Below are 21,206 nucleotides of genomic sequence, written 5' to 3' on the forward strand. Positions count from 1 at the left end.
CGGCCCCATATACCAAGGGTGACGGGTTCAAACCTGGCCCCGGCTGAACTGCAACCAAAAAATAGCCGGGCGTTGTGGCGGGCGCCTGTAGTCCCAGCTACTTGGGAGGCTGAGGCAAGAGAATCGCTTAAGCCCAGGAGTTGGAGGTTGCTGTGAGCTGTGTGAGGCCACGGCACTCTACCGAGGGCCATAAAGTGAGACTCTGTCTCTACAAAAAAAAAAAAAAAAAAAAGTGGTTCACCTGTACAGGACAGATCCATTAAATCTTATGGGACAACCATTGTACATGCAGTTCATCATTGACCAAAATGTCATGATGTGGCACAGGACTAGAGCTGGCACATAGTTGGTACACAATGAACATTTATCGAAAGAATAAGTTAATCTCTAATGGTGACTCCTGGAAAAATTATACTGGAGTTGTGGCAAATGGACTAGGTTCTGACAGAATTGGAAAAAGACTCTTGGGTATGGGAGCAGGGTGGAATGAGGAGGCTGGTTACAGGACTGTTCCACTCTTTCACTCATTTGAGCCATTGAAGTTGATAAGAAGGTAACAGGTGCCAAAGAAAATTTATTTCCTATCTCACATTATTTCATTTACCTCTAGCTGGCTCAGTTTCCCCCACTGGCATATATGTTCTTTCTTCATGCATACAGCTTGGCCCCATTGGGAAGCCAGATGGCCCACATTCTTATGAGTTGTGGTCAAACTGTTGCTGGTATAGGTCTGTGAATGATGTTCCCACCATTCAAGTCCAGTTTCCTCATCTTCACACTTTATATCTGGGGTCCCTAAACCCTCTGCCTCACGCTTCAGAGCCTTGAGCCCCTCATTATCTCTAATTTATTCCTCACTTTCAACTCTGTGCAGAATTCGTTTGAGATAGGGCCTTGCTATATCACCCAGGCTGATCTCAAACTCCTGGATTCAAGTGATCCTCCTGGCTCATCATTCCAAGTATCTGGGGGTGCCACTGCAGTTGTCTAGCCATTTTTCTTTTTTTTTTTGAGATAAAGTCTCACTTTGTTGCCCTTGATAGAGTGCTGTGGCATCATAGGTCACAGCAACCTCAAACTCTTGGACTCAAGTGATTTCTTGCCTCAGCCTCCCAACTAGCTGGGACTACAGGCACTCCCCACAATGCCTGGCTACTTTTAGAGAGGGGGACTCGCTCTTGCTCAGGTAAATCCATGAACTCAGGCAATCCACCCAACTTGGCCTCCCCATGTGCTAGGATTACTCAGGCGCCTTGCCTATTTGTCTTTTTCTTTCTTTTCTTTCCTTTCTTTTTTTTTTTTTTTGAGACAGAGTTTCACTTTGTTGCCCTAGGTTGAGTGCTGTGACATCATAGCTCACAGTGACCTCAAACTCTTGGGCTGAAAGCAATTCTCTTGCCTCAGCCTCCCACGTAGCTGGGACTACAGGCACCTGCTACAAAGCCTGCCTATTTTCAGAGATAGGGTCTCACTCTGGCTCAGACTGGTCTTGAACCTGTGAGCTCAGCCAATCTATCTGCCTCGGCCTCCCACAGTGCTAGGATTACAGTCGTGAGCCACTGCGCCTGGCCCTATTTTTCTTTTTCTAAGAGACAGGATCTTGCTATGTTGCTGGGTTTGTGCTGAGCTTAAATAGAGATGTTTTCTCTCTCACCTTAGTCTGGAGTACATGCGACTCTCTCTAAGGCTCTTTCCTGTCACCTCAGCCCATCACACAATGAGTCTAACCTCCTTTTAAGCTTTAAGCTCCCTGACTTCAAGGCCTATATTCCACAGTTTTCCAGGGTTTCTCCTAATTCCTTCAGTTTAGCCTCCTATAGTTTGGAGATTTCAGTTTAGTTTTTTCTCCTTCCTTCCCACATTCCTTTAGGTTGCTGAGAATTGAGACCCTGAATTGAGCATGGGTGTGATGAAGCCACTGCTTGGGCAGAGTTGAGAAAAGAGAAACATCTCCATTTTCATCTTAATCCCCTACTCTCATACCACAATGAGGAGAAGGGAAAGAGAGCCAAAAAGGACTAGTCTTTTCACTTTAAGTCTGAATTTTCCTCAGAGGTCTGTAAAGGAGATTAGGCTATGGGTGGAAAGTTGTATTATTTATCTATTGTTACATAATAAGTAACAAAACTTAGTGGCTTAAAACAACAAATATTTATTTATTTAGAGACAGAGTTTCACTATGTCACCCTCGGTAGAGTGCTATGGCGTCACAGCTCACAGCAACCTCAAACTCCTGGGCTTAGGTGATTCTTTTACCTTAGCGTCCCGAGTAGCTGGGACCCGAGTAGCTGGGACTACAGGCGCCCACCACAACACCAGCTATTTTGTTTGTTTGTTTGTTTTTTGTTTGAAGTTTGTCCGGGGCTGGGTTTGAACCCGACACCCTTGGTATATGGGGGCCAGTGCCTTACCCACTGAGCCACAGACACTGCCCCAACAAATATTTATTATCTCATAATGTTTGTGGGTCAGGAATTCAGAAGAGGCTTATTGGGTGGTTCTGGTCCAGGTCTCTTATGAGGGAACGGTCTTCCAAAGACTTTACTGGGGCTGGAGGATCCATTTCTAAGATAAATCATGTGGCTATCATCAAGAGGCCATAGTTCCCCCTTGGTTGTTGGCTGGAGGCCTCAGTTCTTCATCATATGGACCTCTCCTTATGACATGGCAGCTGGCTCTCCCAAGAACCAGTGATCTGAGGCAGAGCAAAGCAGCAAAAGCTATAATATCTTTTATGATTTAGCATTAGAAATGACATATCTTAATTTCTGCCATATTCTATTGATGAACCCTGGTCAACACATAGACCGTGTCAACACATAGACCCTGATTCGGTGTGGGAGAGGACTACCCAAAGGAATGACTACCAGGAGGGAGGGATCAATGGGAATCATCTTGAAGACTCGCTATCATAATGGGGTAGAGGGATTTGAAAAGAAAAAGGAAGTTTTAGAACTTGAAGAATGGGATAGAGGCGGCATTAACTGAATGTCTATTATGAGTCAAGACTTTTGTATCAAGTTATCTGTTTTAATCCTTCCACAACACTAATAGATATTTTATTATATATATAAAGTATGCCTTCTTACCTCGCTAATACTTGTTAATTTATCTTTTGAAGAGAGGTTAGGTTCCAGGCTCAGCACCCTTTACAATGACATTATTTTGGTGTAATTTAAGAGTCTATTTATTTTCCTTGTATTAAATTAATTAATCATCTTTTTATTTTTTTGAGACAGAGTCTCACTATGTTGCCCTTGGTAGAGTGCTGTGACATCATAGCTCACAGCAAGCTCAAACTCTTGGGCTTAAGCAATTCTCTTGCCTCAGCCTCCTAAGTAGCTGGGATTACAGGTGCCCAACACAATGCCCAGCTATTTGTTGTTGTTGTTGTTGTCCTTGTTGTTTAGCTGGCCCAGGCCAGGTTTCAACCCACTAGCCCTGGTGCATGTGGCCAATGCCCTGACAGCTGAGCTATGGTGCTGAGCCTAATAATCTTTTCTTTCTTTCTTTTCTTTTTTTTTTTTTGCAGAGACAGAGTCTCACTTTATTGCCCTCAGTAGAGTGCTGTAGCGTTACAGCTCACAGCAACCTCCAACTCCTGGGCTTAAGTGATTCTCTTGACTCAGCGTCCCGAGTACCTGAGACTACAGGCGCCCACCACAATGCCCAGCTATTTTTTGTTGCAGTTTGGCTGGGGCCAGGTTTGAACCCACCACTCTCGGTATATGGGGCTGGCGCCCTACCCAGTGAGCCACAGGGTAATCATCTTTTTAGAGACAGAGTTTTTCTTTGTCTCCCTCACTGGAGTACAGTGATCCAATCATAGCTCACCTTAACCTCAAATTCCTGGGCTCAGGTGATCCTCTTGCCTTCACTTCCTGAGTGACTGAGACTGTAGGAGCAGGCCACTATACCCAGCTAATTAAAAAAGAAAATTTGTTTTGGCTTAGCACCAAATTTCTTTTTTGTTTGTTTGTACAGGGGGCTCTTGCTATGTTGCCCAGATTGGTCCTTTTTTTTTTAAATTAAATCATAGGTGTGTAAATTAATGCAATCATGGAGTACAATGTGCTGGTTTTATATACAATTTGAAATATTTAATCAAACTGGTTAACATAGCCTTCACCACATTTTCTTATTGTGTTAAGACATTTATATTCTACACTTAGTAAATTTAACATGTACCTTGTAAGGTGCACCGTAGGTGTGGTCCCACCAATTACCCTCCCTCCCCCTATTCTCTCCCCTCCCCTCCCTCTTCCCTTTTCCCTTCTTCTTGGGCTATAATTGGGTTATAGCTTTCATATGAAAGCTATAAATTGGTTTCATAGTAGGGCTGAGTACATTGGATACTTTCCCTTCCATTCTTGAGATACTTTGCTAAGAATATTTTCCAGCTCCATGCATGTAAACATGAAAGAGGTAAAGCCTCCATTTTCTTTAAGGCTGCATAATATTCCATGGTGTACATATACCACAATTTATTAATCCATTCATGAGTCAATGGGCACTTGGGCTTCTTCCATGGCTTAGCAATTATGAATTGGGCTACAATAAACATTCTGGTACAAATATCTTTGTTATAATGTGATTTTTTGTCTTCTGGATATATACCTAGTAAAGGAATTGTAGGATCAAATGGCAGGTCTATTTTTAGATCTCTAAGTGTTCTCCAAGCATCTTTCCAAAAGGAACATATTAGTTTGCATTCCCACCAGCAGTGCAAAGTGTTCCCTTTTCTCCACATCCATGCCAACATCTCTGGTTTTGGGATTTTGTGATGCAGGCTAATCTTACTGGAGTTAGATGATATCTCAAAGTGTTTTTGATTTGCATTTCTCTGATGATTTAAGGATGATGAGCATTTTTTCATATGTCTGTAGGCCATGCACTTGTCTTCAGAGAAGTTTCTCTTCAAGTCCCTTGCCCACCCTGAGATGGGATCACCTGTTCTTTTCTTGCTAATATATTTGAGTTCTCTGTGGATTCTGGTTATTAAACCTTTATCAGAGACATAACCTGCAAATATCTTCTCCCATTCTGAGGGCTATCTGCTTGCTTTGCTTACTGTGTTCTTGACTGTGCAGAAGGTTTTTAGTTTGATTAGGTCCCAGTAATGCATTTTTGGTGTTGCTTCAATTGCCCCGGGCATCCTCCTCATAAAATATTCGCCTAGGCTGATTTCTGTAAGTGTTTTCCCTGCACTTTCTTTTAGTATTTTTTTTTTTTTTTGGTAGAGACAGCCTCAAGCTGTCACCCTGGGTAGAGTGCTGTGACATCACAGCTCACAGCCACCTCCAGCTCCTAGGCTCAAGTGATTCTCTCGCCTCAGCCTCCCAAGTAGCTGGGAATACAGGCGCCTGCCACAACACCCGGCTATTTTTTTTTTTTTTTGTTGCAGCCATCATTGTTGTTTGGCGGGCCCAGGCTGGATTTGAACCCACCAGCTCAGGTGTATGTGGCTGGCGCCTTAGCTGCTTGAGCCACAGGCACCGAGCCTTTCTTTTAGTATTTTTATAGTTTCATGTCTTAAGTTTAAATCTTTAATCCAGTATGAGTCTTTCTTAGTTAATGGTGAAAGGTGTGGGTCTAGTTTCAGTCTTCTACAGTTTGCCAGCCAGTTCACCCAGCACCATTTGTTAAATAGGGAACATTTTCCCCACTGAATGTTTTTAATTGGTTTGTCAAAAATCAAATAATGGTAAGTAGCTGGGTTCATCTCTTGGTTCTCTATTCTGTTCCATACATCTACTTCTCTGTTTTTGTGCCAGTACCATGCTGTTTTGATCACTATCGATTTACAGTATAGTCTGAGGTCTGGTAGCGTGATTCCTCCTTTGTTTTTATTTCTGAGTAATGTCTTGGCTATTCAAGGTTTTTTCTGATTCCATATAAAACAAAGTATTATTTTTTTGAGATCTTTAAAGTATGACAGTGGAGCTTTAATAGGAATTGCATTAAAATTGTATATTGCTTTGGGTAATATGGACATTTTAACAATGTTGATTCTTCCCAGCCATGAGCATGGTATGTTTTTCCATTTGTTAACATCTTCAGCTATTTCTTTTCTTAGAGTTTCATAGTTTTCTTTATAGAGATCTTTCATGTCCTTTGTTAGGTAAACTCCCAAATATTTCATCTTCTTTGGCACTACTGTGAACAGAATAGAGTCCTTGACTGTTTTTTCAGCTTGACTATTGTTGATATATATAAAGGCTACACATTTATTAGTGTTGATTTTGTAACCTGAGATGCTGCTGTTCCTTGATCAATTCTAAGAGTTTTGTAGTAGAATCCCTGGTGTTTTCCAGATATACAATCATATCATCTGTGACGAGGGAAAGTTTTATCTCTTCTGATCCTATCCTAGGCGACCCTTGATTGCCTTTTCTTGCTTAATCCCGATGGCTAAGACTTCCATTACAATGTCAAAAAGCAGTGGAAACAATGGGCACCCTTCTTAATCTCGTCAATGGCCCAGCTATCATTCAGCATGAGGTTATTTAGTTTCCATGTTTTTGTATGAGTTATGCAGATTCCTATTGTTACTGAGTTCAACTTTTATTCCATGATGGTCTGAGAAGATGCAAGGAATAATTTCTATTCTTTTAAATTTGCTGAGGTTAGACTTGTGACCTAAGATGTGATCAATCTTGGAGTATGTTCCATGGGCTGATGAGAAGAATGTGTATTCAGTTTTGTTAGGATGAAATGATTTCAATTTAACTCCATTCAATGGGATATTGGCTGTGGGTTTGCTGTAGATGGCCTCTATCAGTTTAAGAAATGTCCCTTCTATACCCATTTTCTTAAGTGTTCTGATGATGAAGGGATGCTGGATATCATCAAAAGCTTTTTCTGCATCAATTGAGAGAATTATATGGTCTTTGTTTTTTAATTTGTTTATGTGATGAATTATATTTACAGATTTACGTATATTGAACTGGCTTGAGACCCTGATATTTATACACCATGACCAAGTGGATAAAACCCAGGGGTTTTTGACCAAGTCAACCCACTTGGTCATGGTGTATAATTTGTTTGATGTGTTGCTGGATTCTATTTGTTAGGATCTTGTTGAATATTTTTGCATCTATATTCATTAGTGATATTGGTCTATAATTTTCTTTTCTTGTTGGATCTTTTCCTGGTTTGGGGATCAAGGTAATGCTTGCTTCAGAGAATGTGTTGGGTAGTCATCCTTCTTTTTCTATATTTTGGAAAAGGTTGAGTAATATAGGTACTAGTTCCTCTTTAAAGGTTGGGTAGAATTCTGATGTGAAGCCATCTGGTCCCAAGCTTTCCTTTTTAGGGAGATTTTTGTATTGTTGGTGGTATTTCAGAACTTGATATAGGCCTGTTCAAAATTTCCACTTCATTCTGGCTAAGTCTAGGAAGATGGCTTGCATCCAAGTATTGGTCAATTTCCTTCAGATTTGCATATCTGAGAATAGAGTTTCTTGTAATATTCATTAAAGATTTTTTGAATTTCTGAGAAGTCTGTTGTTATTTTGTCTTTACCCATTTCTGATTGATGAAATTAGAGATTTTACTCTTTTTTTCCTGGTTAGGTTAGCTAAAGTTTATCTATTTTATTGACCTTTTCAAAAAGCCAACTTTTTGATTTATTGATCTGTTGTATATTCCTTTTGTTTTCAATTTCTTTTAATTCTGCTCTAATTTTGGTTATTTCTTTTCTTTGGCTGGGTTTGAGATTGGAATGTTCTTCCTTTTCTAGTTGCTTAAGATGTCCCATTAAGTCAACTTCATCTCTTTCTGTTCTCTTTAGGAAGGTTTGCAGTGCTATAAATTTCCGTCTTAGGACTGCCTTTGTAATATCCCACAGGTTCTGATAATTCTTGTCTTCATTATCGTTTTGTTCCAAAAATTTGGTAATTTCCTTCTTAATCTCGTCAATGGCCCAGCTATCATTCAGCATGAGGTTATTTAGTTTCCATGTTTTTGTATGAGTTATGCAGATTCCTATTGTTACTGAGTTCAACTTTTATTCCATGATGGTCTGAGAAGATGCAAGGAATAATTTCTATTCTTTTAAATTTGCTGAGGTTAGACTTGTGACCTAAGATGTGATCAATCTTGGAGTATGTTCCATGGGCTGATGAGAAGAATGTGTATTCAGTTTTGTTAGGATGAAATGTTCTGTAGATGTCTGTTGAATCCAATTGTTGATCTTCTTCTTTTTTTTTAAAGTTTTTGGCCAGGGCTGGGTTTGAACCCACCACCTCCTGTATATGGGGCCAGTGTCTTACTCCTTTGAGCCACAGGCGCCACGCATCTTTGCTTAGCTTCTTATTGGAGGATTCAACCCTGCCAAAAGAGGGTTACATTTTTTCACTATTATGATACTGGAGGAAATTAAGTTGCTCATATCTGTTAGAGTCTCTCTTATAAATTGAGGTGCATTCTGATTGGGTGCATAAATGTCAATAATTGAAATCTCATCATGTTGAATGTTACCCTTAAGAAATTTGAAGTGGGGCGGAGCCTGTGGCTCAGTCCGTAAGGTGCCGGCCCCATATACCAAGGGTGGCGGGTTCAAACCCAACCCCGGCTGAACTCAACCAAAAAAAAAAAAAAAAAAAAAAAAGCCGGGCGTTGTGGTGGGCGCCTGTAGTCCCAGCTACTTGGGAGGCTGAGGCAAGAAAATTGCTTAAGCCCAGGAGTTGGAGGTTGCTGTGAGCTGTGTGATGCCATGGCACTCTACCGAGGGCCATGAAGTGAGACTCTGTCTCTACAAAAAAAAAGAAATTTGAAGTGACCATTCTTTTTTTTTTTTGGTTTTTGGCCGGAGCTGGGTTTGAACCCACCACTTTGGGCATATGGGACCGGTGCCCTACTCCTTGAGCCACAGGTGCCACCTGAAGTGACCATTCTTATCTTTCCTTACTTTTATTGGTTTAAAGCCTATTGTAGCTGCAAATAAAATTGCAACACCTGCTTTTTTCTGATTTCCATTTGCTGAAATATAGATGACCATCTCTCTTCACCCTGAGTCTATATTTATCTTTTAAGGTAAGAAGAGATTCTTGTATGCAACTGGTATCTGGCCTGAGTTTTTGTATCTACTCAGCCAATCTGTGTCTCTTTAGAGGACAATTTAAGCCATTCACATTAACTGTGAATATTGATAAGCCTGGTAGAATTTTGGGTACCAAGTTTTCTGAAAGTCCAGTGGACATTTTTAATCCTTTTGCCACTGTGGAAGCTGGAATTTGATCAAAAGTTTCTGAGTGGCTTGGCACCTGTGGCTCAAGTGGCTAAGGCGCCAGCCACATACACCTGAGCTGGCAGGTTCGAATCCAGCCAGGGCCCACCAAATGACGACAGCTGCAACCAAAAAATAGCCAGGCGTTGTGATGGGTGCCTGTATTCCCAGCTACTTGGGAGGCGGAGGCAGGAGACTCACTTGAGCCCAGGAGTTAGAGGTTGCTGTGAGCTGTGACGCCACGGCACTCTACCCAGGGTAACAGCTTGAGGCTCTGTCTCAAAAAAAAAAAAACGTTTCTGAGTGAGTTTACTTTGGTGGTGGAGGATTGCGCTGGTCATTGTGGAGGATAGGTCTGAGAATATCCTGGAGAGCTGGAAACTGGGCAGGAGAGGAAATCTGTCCATTGTGGAGTTTGTACAGGTATTGCTTCTGGAATTACAATTCATTAACACATACACACAAAAAAACATCTAAAGCAAACATTCCACTGGAATCAAATCTTTGAAAAAGTTTATCTTTTCTTTTTTTTAAAATATCTTCTGTAGATACAGTCAGCACACAGGGTGAAATATACCCGCGCTGGTCCAAGCAGCAGCTCCTCTCAGTTCCAAGTCCCTGCTGCTGTCACCACTGCCACGGTAGTGGCTGCCACAGCTGCTGCCACCATTGACTGTCTGTCCCAGGCCACTGGGCCACAGCTGCTGCTGCCACTGCCAGCACCACCTGCTGCTGAGGCTGCTCTTACAGCAGGCGCCATCTTGTTGGTCTGCCCCCCCCAGATTGGTCTGATCTTATGTTGGGTGCTACTCTTGCCTCAACCTCCCAAAGTGCTGGGACTACACAGGCATGGAGTACCTCCTTATTTTATATTTTCTTTTGTTGCTGGACAGAGAAGGTCCACAGCCTGTCACTGTCAGCCACATGCAGAGATGGGGGTTAGTTCTCGAAGTCTTTTATGAACAGAAGGCCAGCAATTTTGGAGAACAGGCAGCCTCTCCAAGACTGCTCTGCCCTTTCATTTCCAAAACTACAATTTTATACATAAAAGTTCAAAGTAAAGGCTCAAGCACCAGCCACATACACCTGAGCTGGCAGGTTTGAATCCGGCCCAGGCCTGCCAAACAACAATGATGGCTGCAACCAAAAAAAAAAAAAAAAATAGCTAGGCATTGTGGTGGGCGCCTGTAGTCCCAGCTACTTGGGAGGTAGAGGCAGGAGAATCGCTCCAGCCCAGGAGTTGGAGGTTGTTATGAGCTGTGATGCCGTGGCACTCTACCCAGGGTGACAGCTTGAGGCTCTGTCCCCGCCCTAAAAAAAAGTTCACCGTAAAAACCATATTAACTTCTTTTTTTTAAAGCATTTTTTTGTAGTTTTTAGCCTGGGCTGGGTTTGAACCTGCCACCTCCGGCATATGGGGCCAGCGCCCTACTCCTTGAGCCACTATCTTAACAATAATCAGCATAACCCATAGTAAACAATAATCTGGCACAACCCAGGAGTCATAATACACAATAATCGGCATAACCCATGACCCAAAACATTTATTTTTATTATTTTTTAAACAAGAAAGAAGAAAGGAAAGAAAAAAAGAAAGAAAGAAAAAGAAAGAAAGAGAGAAAAAAAAAGAAAAATTAGCTGGGCCCTGTGTCCAGTCTGTAGTCCCAGCTACCGACCCAAAACATTTTTAATTCAAAAGTTAATCTCCTGGCTCGGCGCCTGTAGCTCAAGCAGCTAAGGCACCAGCCACATACACCTGAGCTGGTGGGTTCGAATCCAGCCTGGGCCCGCCAAACAACAATGATGGCTGCAACCAAAATATAGACGGACCTTGTGGTGGACGCCTGTAGTCCTAGCTACTTGGGAGGCAGAGGCAGGAGAATCACTTGAGTCCAGGTGTTTGAGGTTGCTGTGAGCTGTGAAGCACTCTACCCAGGGCGACAGCTTGAGGCTCTGTCTCAGAAAAAAAAAAAAAAAAAAAGTTAATCTCCTAAATCAATCGCCCTAAACTAGTCAAGACACACACTTTTAGGTTAGATCTGAATTTACAAAACAATAAGGATGGAAAATATGAGGTGAAGGTCACTCAGATCCTAAACCAATACAGGTTGGACATGTTTGCCCTAGCCTAACTCCATCTTATTCTCGCTACATGTGTTCTCACTTTCTATAGGCAAGTAATACAGATTTTAAATTCATTTCAGGAATACAAAGTTTGAATTATATCCTTTATTTAAGACTGATACAAAGTATTAAGTAGTTCAGGTAATACATGGGTATGGAGGAAATGATCAGGACGGTACTGAGGTTTGTTACTTTTAGTCAGCACTGTATTGAAGGGGCAGCCAATTTGGAGTTTCAGCCTCAATTTGATTCTGCTATGAGTAATAGCTGGATATAATCACAAGTTAAAATTTACAACCAATTATGTTTTCTAAGCATTTCTCCTTTATCCAACAAATTCTTCAGGTCCAGCGGGGAGTGTTGTTGGTGGATTAACAGCTGGGAATGATGAGTTTAATTGTAGCGTCTAGTCTTCTTCTTCTTTTTTTTTTTTTATTAAATTATAGCTGTGTACATTAATGCGATCATGGGGCACCATACACTGGTTTTATAGACCATTTGACACATTATCATCACCCTGGTTAACATAGCCTTCCTGGCATTTTCTTAGTTATTGTGTTAAGACATTTATATTCTACATTTACCAAGAAGCACCGCAGGTGTAATCCCACCACCCTCCCGCTTCTAGTCTTATCTAAAAACCAGGTGTGCCAGGTGGGGCTAGTATAATACAATAGAGATATTGTCCAGAGGTAAAAATGGACTTAGTATGTGCAGTTGCCTAAATCTCAGCTGATCTAACTCCGCCCTCTGTGGTTTCGGGAATTCTTCAATACTTCCAAGCTACTGCATCTTCACGTTCAAAGTTTCTGTGGGGAAACGAACAGGACCAGACTTTTAGAACATAGCAGATGTGGCTGCAATTTACTATAATGCAGGGGCTTGGAAGCAGACAATGAACTTGGCAGGGGTTTCTAAAGCTACGTTTGTACCTGATTTTACAGGAGCTGTGAATACCTCGGGTCCAAATAAACAGCTGGAGGATGTCCTAAGTAACAGGGCCAAGTTTAGTCTCAGAGTCCTGATGACACAGAACTGGCTGAACCTCCGGCCTCCATTCCCCCCGCGAGCCTTCAGGGCGAGTTTGCCAGTACCCCAAACTATCCCCGCATGAGGTCACTCTGCCCTGTCACGTGCTCGGCCCGCGGGAGTGCCACATCACCAGCCGCACCCCTCGACACCCACCCAGCCCACGTGACCCGTCCTAGTTTCCCCAGGCCTGGCCCAGTGCCTGGCTCAGGAAGCCCCGCCTCACGCTGCGCGCTCCGCCCGCGGACCTCCGCCCCGGCTGGAGCTGGGGCCGCAGCCGCACGTGCTTCTTCCTACCCAATAGGGGTCGGCGCCCGGGCGCGAAGGGGCGGGGAGGAAGGGGACGACTGCGTAACGCTGCGAGAAGGGGGCGGGGTCTGCAACGTCGGACGGAACGAGGGAACGCAACGGAGGCAGGCCGGAGCCGCTGCTGTCGCCATGACCCGTGAGCGCTGAGACCCCTTTCTCTTGCCCCTTTCTTTCCGTCTGTTCTAAGCGCGACCTCCGAAGCGCCTGCCTTGATCTCCCCTTAGTTTCCCCAGCGAGACCCTTGTCTGGAAGCGCTCTGTAGCCACCCTTAAGCTCGCAGCCCGGAAATCGAGCCCTTTGCCTGCTGCCACTTCACGAGCCCCCCCTCCCTTTCCCCGTTAGGCATAGGCCCTCCCCTCCCACAGGAGCGCAGGGCTCCGCGGTCGGCCCAGAATCCCCTACTCCACAATCCAGCTCATCCACTATAGAGACCCAGACCTTCCATACACTTCCCACCACCTGTCTGGGCCCCCATACCGCCCCAAACTCAAAACATCCCCCCGGTGGGCTCTTCGGGATCGTTCCCCCTCCACCTGCAATTTGACCTGGCCTGTGGCAGCTTCTCCTCTCTCCCCCTCCCCCAAGCAGCCTTGTTCCCAGCTGGTGTCCGGGGTTGGGGAGAAGGGTCGCCGGTATGTGGCCAGAGAGGTCCCCGGGTCTCACCTTTTACCTTCTTTTCTTAGGCGGTAACCAGCGTGAGCTCGCCCGCCAGAAGAATATGAAAAAGCAGAGCGACTCGGTTAAGGGAAAGCGCCGAGATGACGGGCTTTCTGCTGCCGCCCGCAAGCAGAGGTAGCCTCAGGGAGGGGAAGGGGTGAGGGTTAGACCAGAGGTTGTAGTAGGAAAGAGCTACTTCAGGGCTTGTGTCTGGAGGAGTGGCAGAGTGCATTCCAAATTGTTAGCTTACAGTCTTACAGGAAGGGACTGGGACGGGTGCCTGCCCTCATTTGATTTCTGAGTGCCCCTGGGTCTGACCTTAAGGGGAAGGGCAGGGAGCTTCATGTGTCAAATACACTTGTGGTTTTGACAGCCCAGTACTTTTGGCCCTCCTTGCTGTTCGATTCTCCTCCCTTCTGCCAACCTTCTCTTTAGTACTGCTGGGTGTGGTACTACTCAGCACAGTATAGAGAGCCTTGGGCCTGTGTGGCCAGACTTCTGACCCCTTGGGCAACAGCCAGATGGAGACTGATTGCCTTTTGAGCCTCAGCTCTTTTCCTCTTGTTCTCCTAGGGTGGGAATGTAGCAGCCACACGCTGAACTTTGTCCCATCCATTTCCATCTTATCCTCTGTGCCCTTCATCCCCCTGCATCTTGTCCTTTTTGCCCTCTGGTACCTCCCAGTGCCCCATCATCTCTACCCCCAGGGACTCGGAGATCATGCAGCAGAAGCAGAAAAAGGCAAACGAGAAGAAGGAGGAACCCAAGTAGCTTTGTGGCTTCGTGTCCAACCCTCTTGCCCTTCGCCTGTGTGCCTGGAGCCAGTCCCACCACGCTCGCGTTTCCTCCTGTAGTGCTCACAGGTCCCAGCACCGATGGCATTCCCTTTGCCCTGAGTCTGCAGCGGGTCCCTTTTGTGCTTCCTTCCCCTCAGGTAGCCTCTCTCCCCCTGGACCACTCCTGGGGGTGAGGGGGTTACCCCTTCCCAGTGTTTTTTATTCCTGTGGGGCTCACCCCAAAGTATTAAAAGTAGCTTTGTAATTCCTTGAGCGCCTGGTCTGAATGGGGATTTGGGGGGATGGGGATGGAGGAATGACTGCCCTTTCCCACCAAAAGGGAGAGCTCTTTAGACTCCTAAGAGATTGTGGAAATGTAGACTTAGAGAGTGAAACATCACAGAAACCTTTATTATATAATGACAACCAGACAGGTACTCCAGATATGTGGTAGAGGAATCCTCTAAGAATCATAGGGACTTCTTTTCTGTGATTTTTGTTCCTCACCCAGATCTTGAATACTATCCCAAGGATAGAGTTGAGGGCCTGAGAGGGAGGGCTCCAAGATATAAGTTTATGGCTCTCTTCCTCATTCTTCCTTAGTTTATTCCTCTGCTTGAAAGCTGGCCAAAAAATCCTGCTGCTTACCAACTTCCCGTGGTCAGCTGCTCTCAAGTGTTCACATTCTCTTGTGTCATTCCTTGTGGAATGAGGGTAGTTTTTGTCTCCCTGCTTCCTTTGACCTCAAGATCAGAATTAAAACCTGTGGCAGCCTCGGTGCTCCTTTCTTCCTATGCCCTGATTTGTTCTGTGGTTCTGGGCTTATATGCCTATGCCCAGGGCTGACCTGTGTATTTTCTTTTTATTTCCAGGGGTAGAGCCAAGTCTTAAGTCCCTGGTCTTTCCCTGCCCCCACCTCCAGCTCAAGAGGAAAGGGCTGGTGCCACACTGTCTGCTGGAATCAGCAGTGGCCTGAGTTGCTGATTTGTGAGTTAGGCTCTTGAGCTGGGATGAAGACATGACAGTAGCTCCAGTCAATCAGATCCTCTGCCCAGGGCATTAGGGTGTATATGACCACTTCTTCTAGTTAAGACCTAGTATTGACTTTAGCCTGAAAGGAGGAAAAACTCCCTGTTGTGTCCTTGAGGTATTGAGGTGGGCTGGACAGCTCCCCTTAGCCATAACAAGGCGTACAACCTCAGGGAAACCCCAGTTAGCTACAAGGACCTAGACTGGAGACAGTTATCTCATGATACTGATGCGATGGCAATGTCGCCTGAACATAGGGGGCTGAGGATCCTGGGTGGGAGACCAACAAAATGGTGCCAGTAGCAACCCCAGATAGAGCAGTACGCAGGCCCAGCAAGAGGCAACCTTGACCCAGAAGGTAGCCCAGCTACCCTTGGTGAAAGTCTTTTCCAGTTCTGCTCCCTCATAGCTGTGGAACCAAAGGCTCTAGTTAGATAACCTGCAGGGCCTTAGTATTTAGACCTGTTTTTCCTCCCCACAAAAAGATTATGGCAGATCCATTTTACTGGAATTGCCTTGAATTGTTTTTACCCTAAATTAAGTATGTATTCAACAGTATCTCAGGCCCACCTCCATCCTACCTGAACCAGTTGGTAAGGGTAACCATGACATAAAGTGAGGCAAGGAAAAAGACGAAGTGGAAGGCAGAATAGCTGTAGGAAAGATGCTGGGCTTGTTCTGGAGGAGCTGGAGGGGTCTCTTGGTCTACTGGCTGGGTAGTTCCAGGTCCTGGAGAGATGGAAGGGCTGCTGGGAGCAGTGCTGCTGAACTCTTCCCTCCTTCCCCGGCTACTTTATGGTTCTTTGGCACTCTACCATTTCTTACAGCTCCTCACTTGACACTCACCTTCCTGTGCCTCCACTGTTTCGGGGCAGCAGAAACAGAGTGACGGCTTCTGCAAAACAGGAGACGGCATGTTTTGGAATGGCTTTAAAAATTGAGGGTGTTAATCTAGGAAGCTCCCCCTAGAAAAGATTGGTTATGTAAAAAGTGGAGGCACACCTGGGTTCAAATTTCTAACTCTAGAATATAAATGACTATGCGAACTTTGGTAAGATGTTTAATTTTTTTGTGCCTCAATTTCTCCATTTGTAAAATGGAGCAAGTACCTACCTCACAGGGTTGTTGTGAGGATTAAATTAAATGAGATAATGTATGTAAAGTATCTAGCACAGTGCTTAGCACATTGTGGGTGCTCAATAAAAAGGTAATAGCTAGAATCTGAGCATTCTGGGTGGAGGTTGGTAGGGTGTGTGTGTGTCTGTGTGTTGGGGGAAGATGGGTGTTGGGGATATTGAGCTTTCAATGCTTACCTGGAACTCATAGCTGTAAACCTTAACAATCCACAAGGGTCCAAATACTTCAGCCAGGTAGGAAGCCTCATTGCTGAGGAAGAAGAGAGTTCTCAGACTGGTCTAGTCAATAATAGGGATTGTCTGGGGCATTTTCTGCTGGTTGGTCTATATTGGTGATTCCCCTGGAAGGAGGGTTACTGTGTTCCTTGTGGCCTATTCCATCCCCCCAGCTCCCATCGCATCTCATACAGATCATCTGGTAAAGTGCTATTCTTAATGTTGCTGTGTATGGGGAACTTTTTCTAGTATTGCTCTAAAGTGTAAACTATGGTCCCAAACATCCTCCCTCCTTACATTCCCCCCCTTGACACCTTTTACGCACCAAGCAAAAAGTACACAAGCATACATGATGCCAGCACTCAACACTGCTATTGAGGTATCTGGTGTTTGGGGTTCCATTTTACTCAGGCCAGGCAGGCACAGAGTGTGATTCTGTCCTTGAAGGATTACTGGGAAGGAGCAACACAAGAGTTTGGTGTTGAGAACAAGAGCTGAGTATTTGGCAGGAACCAAAAAGGTCATAACATGGGGAGTCCTGGTACTACTCCTTACCTCTCTCAGGAGGACGGCTGGACAGTGCAGAGAAGGTGAGATACATGATATAGCAGCTGATGATAGAGGCTTGTAGAAGGCCAGAGCGAGGTTTCTCTGGGGAAAGAAATACATGTAAAGTGTCTAGCACAGTGCTTGGCACATTGTGGGTGTGCGGGAAAGGGGTATTAATTGCTTTAGTCTACAGCAGCGGTTCTCAATCCATGGGTCGTGACCCACAGGAACTGTATTAAAGGGTCACGGCATTAGGAAAGTTGAGAATCACTGGTCTACAGGGTGGCAGTTTCCTCCACTCCTACCCCCAACTGCTTTTCTGTCTCCCTAGCCCTTGGGGAAACAGATTCTTACCAGATAATTGAGATTACAGAAGCTAATGAAATTTGCTACACCATAGGATCTGTAGTATTTTAGGGCATGTACCCACTGAGTCGGATGCAAGGAGCGATGGAGAGGAAGGAGATGAGGCCACAGAAGCAAAGGTGCAGACTAATCAGCATCTTGTTGAGCAGGCAGCCAGCAGGGTGTGTATAGTGTTGGAATAGGAGCGCCGCTCCCAAACCTGCCATGCTGTAGAATCCTAGGGTGGCCAGCAGCACAGCTAGGAACCAGCTGCAGTCTTGGGCTGCACCTGTCTGCCTAAGGGTGGGAGGTGGGCAATAGCTTGGAGCTCCAACTCTTTTTTCATCCATTATCAACTATGAACTAATCCCCTTCTCCCAGAAGACTAGTGTCACTCCCACCCCAGTTGGCCCTCAGTCATCAAACTCTTGAGTTTTTTTTTTATTTTTTGAGACAGAGTCTCAAGCTGACGCCCTAGGTAGAATGCTGGGGCATCACAGTTCACAGCAACCTAGAACTCTTGGCCTTAAGTGATTGGCTTAGCCTCCCAAGTAGCTGGGACTACCGGTGCCTGCCACAATGCCAGCCTATTTTTTGTTGTTGTTGCAGTTGTCATTGTTTAGTAGGCCTGGGCTGGGTTCAAATCCGCCAGCCTGGGTGTATGTGGCTGATGCTGTACCCACTGAGATACGGATGCTGCCTCTTTGAGCTTTTTTATTCTCTTGCCTCAGCCTCCCAAGTAGGGGGGCTTGGGACTAAGGGCGCCGGCCACAATGTCCAGCTGTTTTTTTTTTTTTTTTTTTTGGTTGTAGTTGTCAATTGTTTGGCAGGCCTGGGCTGGGTTCAAACCCACCAGCTCTGGTGTATGTGGCTGGCGTGCTAACCGGTAAGCTACAGGCACCAAGCTTCTTTGAGCTTTTTGATACTGTTATGGAAAACTATGGACCAATGACCTGCTGTTCCCCTTGCCCAGCCCTTCTGCAGCTAGTAATCCCAAGACACCTTCCCTAGGACGAGCCTCTGAGGCTTTGTGCCCCTTACCAGTTCTTGTTCCAGGAATGAGCAAAGGCTGTGATAAGCACCAACTGCAGTAGGATGAATGTGAACCCTCCACAGATGCCAATGTAATGCCAGGCTGCAAGATGGGCACCAGTGGAGAAATGTCAAATTATTACTCCTTACCCATTTTTTTGTCTTAGAAAACAGCCTACTGGGGCGGTGCCTGTGGCTCAAGGAGTAGGGTGCAGGCCCTTGTACCGGAAGTGGTGGGTTCAAACCTGGCCCTGGCCAAAAAAAAAAAAGACAGCCTACTTCTGATCAGGGTTGTGAGAGAGTACCTGGGAAGAGATGCTCATCAGGGATGCAGAAGGCGATAGCACAGAGACTCAATAGCAACAGCAGCTTGAGGAGCCAGAATCTGGTTAGGAGGGAGAGAAAACCACACTCAGAAGAAAAGGCCAATGAGAATGAAGAGTGACTTTGTGACAGCAAAAGAGATTGCAAAAATATCAGAGAAAGGGCAGAGAAGAGACAAAGTATAGGAAAGTAGGAATCAGTCCCAAGTAAGGAGGAACTAGGATAGGCCTATTTACCCTATTCCAAATTCTTAAATATTTTAAGATGGGGGTCCAAGTATATTGCCTTGGTTGGTTTCAAATTCTTGCTTAAGTGACCCTCCTGCCTCAGTATCCTAGAGCCAGCTGGGTTTACAGGCATGTCTCACTGTGCCAGGCTAACCTGTTTCAAATTCTAGCCTAAGGAAACTAATACCTGTGCCATGTTTTATAAGTTTACAAAAGGTTTATAATCCACTTTTATCTCCCTTTTAGACTAGAAGCTCATAGTGGGTAAGTGTCTAGCTCATGGTCACACAGTAACTATGACAGAAACAGATTTAAAATGGTTTTCTTTCTTTAAACAATTTTTTATTTAAGACAGAGTCTCACTGTTTCCCTGGGTAGAGTGCTGTGTCATCATAACTCACAGCAACCTCAAACTCTCAGGCTTGAGCAATCCTCTTGCCTCAGCTTCCTGAGTAGCTGGGACTACAGGTGTGCACTAATATGCCTCGCTAGTGTTTCTGTTTTTAGTAGAGATGGTGTCTTGCTCTTGCTCAGGCTGGTCTTGAACCCTTTGAGCTCAAGCAATCTACCCACCTCAGACTGTCAGAGTGCTAGGATTACAGGCATGAACCACTGTACCCAGCCAAAAACCTGTTTTCTTTTTACAGTGCTACTGGTTTGTCCCAGAATTTCCTTTACTCAGCTGGTGTCTAATTCCCTCCTGCGCCCCTTCCCTACCCCAAAATGCATACAAACCTATTATGCAGCTGTGCCCGTGGGCTGCTGGGAGAGTGAAGGTGGACTAGCAGCACAGCTTGCAACAGGTGGAAGGTGGCAGTTCCTGCACATACTCTGTACACGGCTCCAGAGCCACTGAGCACTGGACAGGCAGAGTGGCCAAACAGGTGGACACACAACCCTGAGGGCATCTGGATCTAGAGGGAGTGTGTGAGAAAAGGCACAGGGAGGTTACCGACTTCTCACTGGTATGTCCACTCATTTGTCTCCTGCCCTCAACCCAAATCTCAAGGGTTTCCTTTTATCTTTTATTTATTTATTTTTTTGCAGTTTTTGGCCAGGGCCAAGTTTGATCCCGCCACCTCCGGTATATGGGGCCGGTGCCCCGTTTCCTTTTATCTTTAACTGCTTTGCAACCCAACCCCTTCCCACTTACCCCATGTGCCTTGCCCCAGACCCTTTCCACTACTGTCCTTGACAGCAGGAGGCAGCAGACTGCTGAGGCTCCCACGTGGAGGAAGATGTAGAACAGGCGGCTATAAGTAGATTCTGTGTGAGAGGGCCACCTAGAGTGGCAGCAACTGGTACAAGGAACAGGCCCACAGCAAGACACCTGCGGGTAGAGTAGATGCAAGGCAGCAAGGTGGAGATTACGTGTTACATGTGAGGCTAACTTATGAGGTTGAATTCCAGAATTTACCCTTCCTTTTTTCTCTTTTACTCAGGAATTGTCAGGACGTCTGGTTCCATTTCAGGCAGGTTCATAGACTACTTAGGATTGTCTTCCACTGACAATTAGGAGGCCTTTTATTACAAGCAGGTTTGAGCTATTTGACCTTTCCCTACCTAGACCTAAACATCTGAGGCTGGGAACATGAGAGATTCACCAATTACTGAGGCAAAGAACCAGAGAACATTAATGGAGAAAAGACGGCCCATCATCTTTTTGGCTTCTGCAGTTTTTCCTTTTCAGCTTTGGCCACCTTATTCTTCCGACTTTTCAGGTAGCCCTTGTGTAAAGTTCCTTTCAAGCCTTTTTGCCGAAGCAGGCACTCACCTGATAGAAGGGGGGTCTGACTATATCACTGCTCACCCCGCTGTGCTGCTGTGCCAGGTCCAGGGAGTTGCTGGGGCCTGCGACGGTCTTTGCATCCACCATCTTTGTCCCAGGATTAGCTCAGGTCCACAAGGTGGAAGGTAGATGAGAAAGCAGCATCTTTTGTTTTTAGCCCGTTAGTTTAACCCTTTGCTGGGGTTGAGCACCCAGTCTAGGGGACAGTGGGAACATCAGGATCTCCTGGGGTCTTCAGGATGTGGTAAATGCAATTGCCGGTGTAGGTGTTTTCACCTGACGGCCTCAGGCTGTTTTCTACAGATTAGAGGGCAGTTTGCATATCTAGGTAAGCGTTCTTAATTGGTTTAGGATTAGACATCATCCATCCCGGTAGAGCAGAATTCTTGGCGGGTGGCGGTATTTGGTGGGGGGTTGTTACTATGTGAGGAGGCG

At 45.3% G+C, this 21,206-nt stretch overlaps 2 protein-coding genes and 1 long non-coding RNA gene across 4 annotated transcripts; 1 reads left to right on the top strand and 2 right to left on the bottom strand.

The window, feature by feature from the left end:
• Positions 1–10,765: 10,765 nt before the first annotated feature.
• Positions 10,766–12,457, bottom strand: LOC128588948 (uncharacterized). The gene is made up of 3 exons (XR_008380822.1): positions 12,286–12,457; positions 12,058–12,162; positions 10,766–11,182 (listed from the first exon to the last, which is right to left on the bottom strand). It is a non-coding gene; the product is annotated as an uncharacterized LOC128588948 (long non-coding RNA).
• Positions 12,458–12,640: 183 nt separating this feature from the next.
• Positions 12,641–14,392, top strand: SERF2 (small EDRK-rich factor 2). Of its 2 annotated transcripts, none has more exons than XM_053595758.1 (3): positions 12,641–12,827; positions 13,375–13,483; positions 14,056–14,392. In XM_053595758.1, the coding sequence occupies exons 1-3, from the start codon at positions 12,821–12,823 to the stop codon at positions 14,117–14,119; spliced, it is 180 nt and encodes a 59-aa protein (XP_053451733.1). In that variant the 5' UTR covers positions 12,641–12,820; the 3' UTR covers positions 14,120–14,392. The 2 variants fall into 2 exon arrangements, with proteins under 2 accessions (XP_053451733.1, XP_053451734.1); XM_053595759.1 differs by having other exon boundaries at positions 12,690–12,827; positions 14,033–14,392.
• A 217-nt stretch (positions 14,393–14,609) lies between these two features.
• On the bottom strand, positions 14,610–21,043 carry SERINC4 (serine incorporator 4). Its single transcript, XM_053595763.1, is given in 12 exon segments — positions 14,610–15,562; positions 15,735–15,882; positions 15,994–16,048; positions 16,467–16,539; positions 16,831–16,957; positions 17,061–17,156; positions 17,485–17,696; positions 18,441–18,534; positions 18,737–18,816; positions 19,718–19,896; positions 20,136–20,312; positions 20,757–21,043. Coding segments are annotated over 12 exon segments (1,539 nt in total). The 5' UTR covers positions 20,859–21,043; the 3' UTR covers positions 14,610–15,366.
• Between the last annotated feature and the right edge of the window lie 163 nt (positions 21,044–21,206).

This window comes from Nycticebus coucang, chromosome 6, assembly GCF_027406575.1.
Source record: "Nycticebus coucang isolate mNycCou1 chromosome 6, mNycCou1.pri, whole genome shotgun sequence".
In the NCBI taxonomy this organism is placed as follows: domain Eukaryota; kingdom Metazoa; phylum Chordata; class Mammalia; order Primates; family Lorisidae; genus Nycticebus; species Nycticebus coucang.

Excerpts from the sequence above, each read along its gene's own strand:
- SERF2 (XM_053595759.1), top strand. Across the intron at positions 13,484-14,032 it reads GCTGCCGCCCGCAAGCAGAG|TGCCCCATCATCTCTACCCC; the intron begins GTAGCCTCAGGG and ends GGTACCTCCCAG.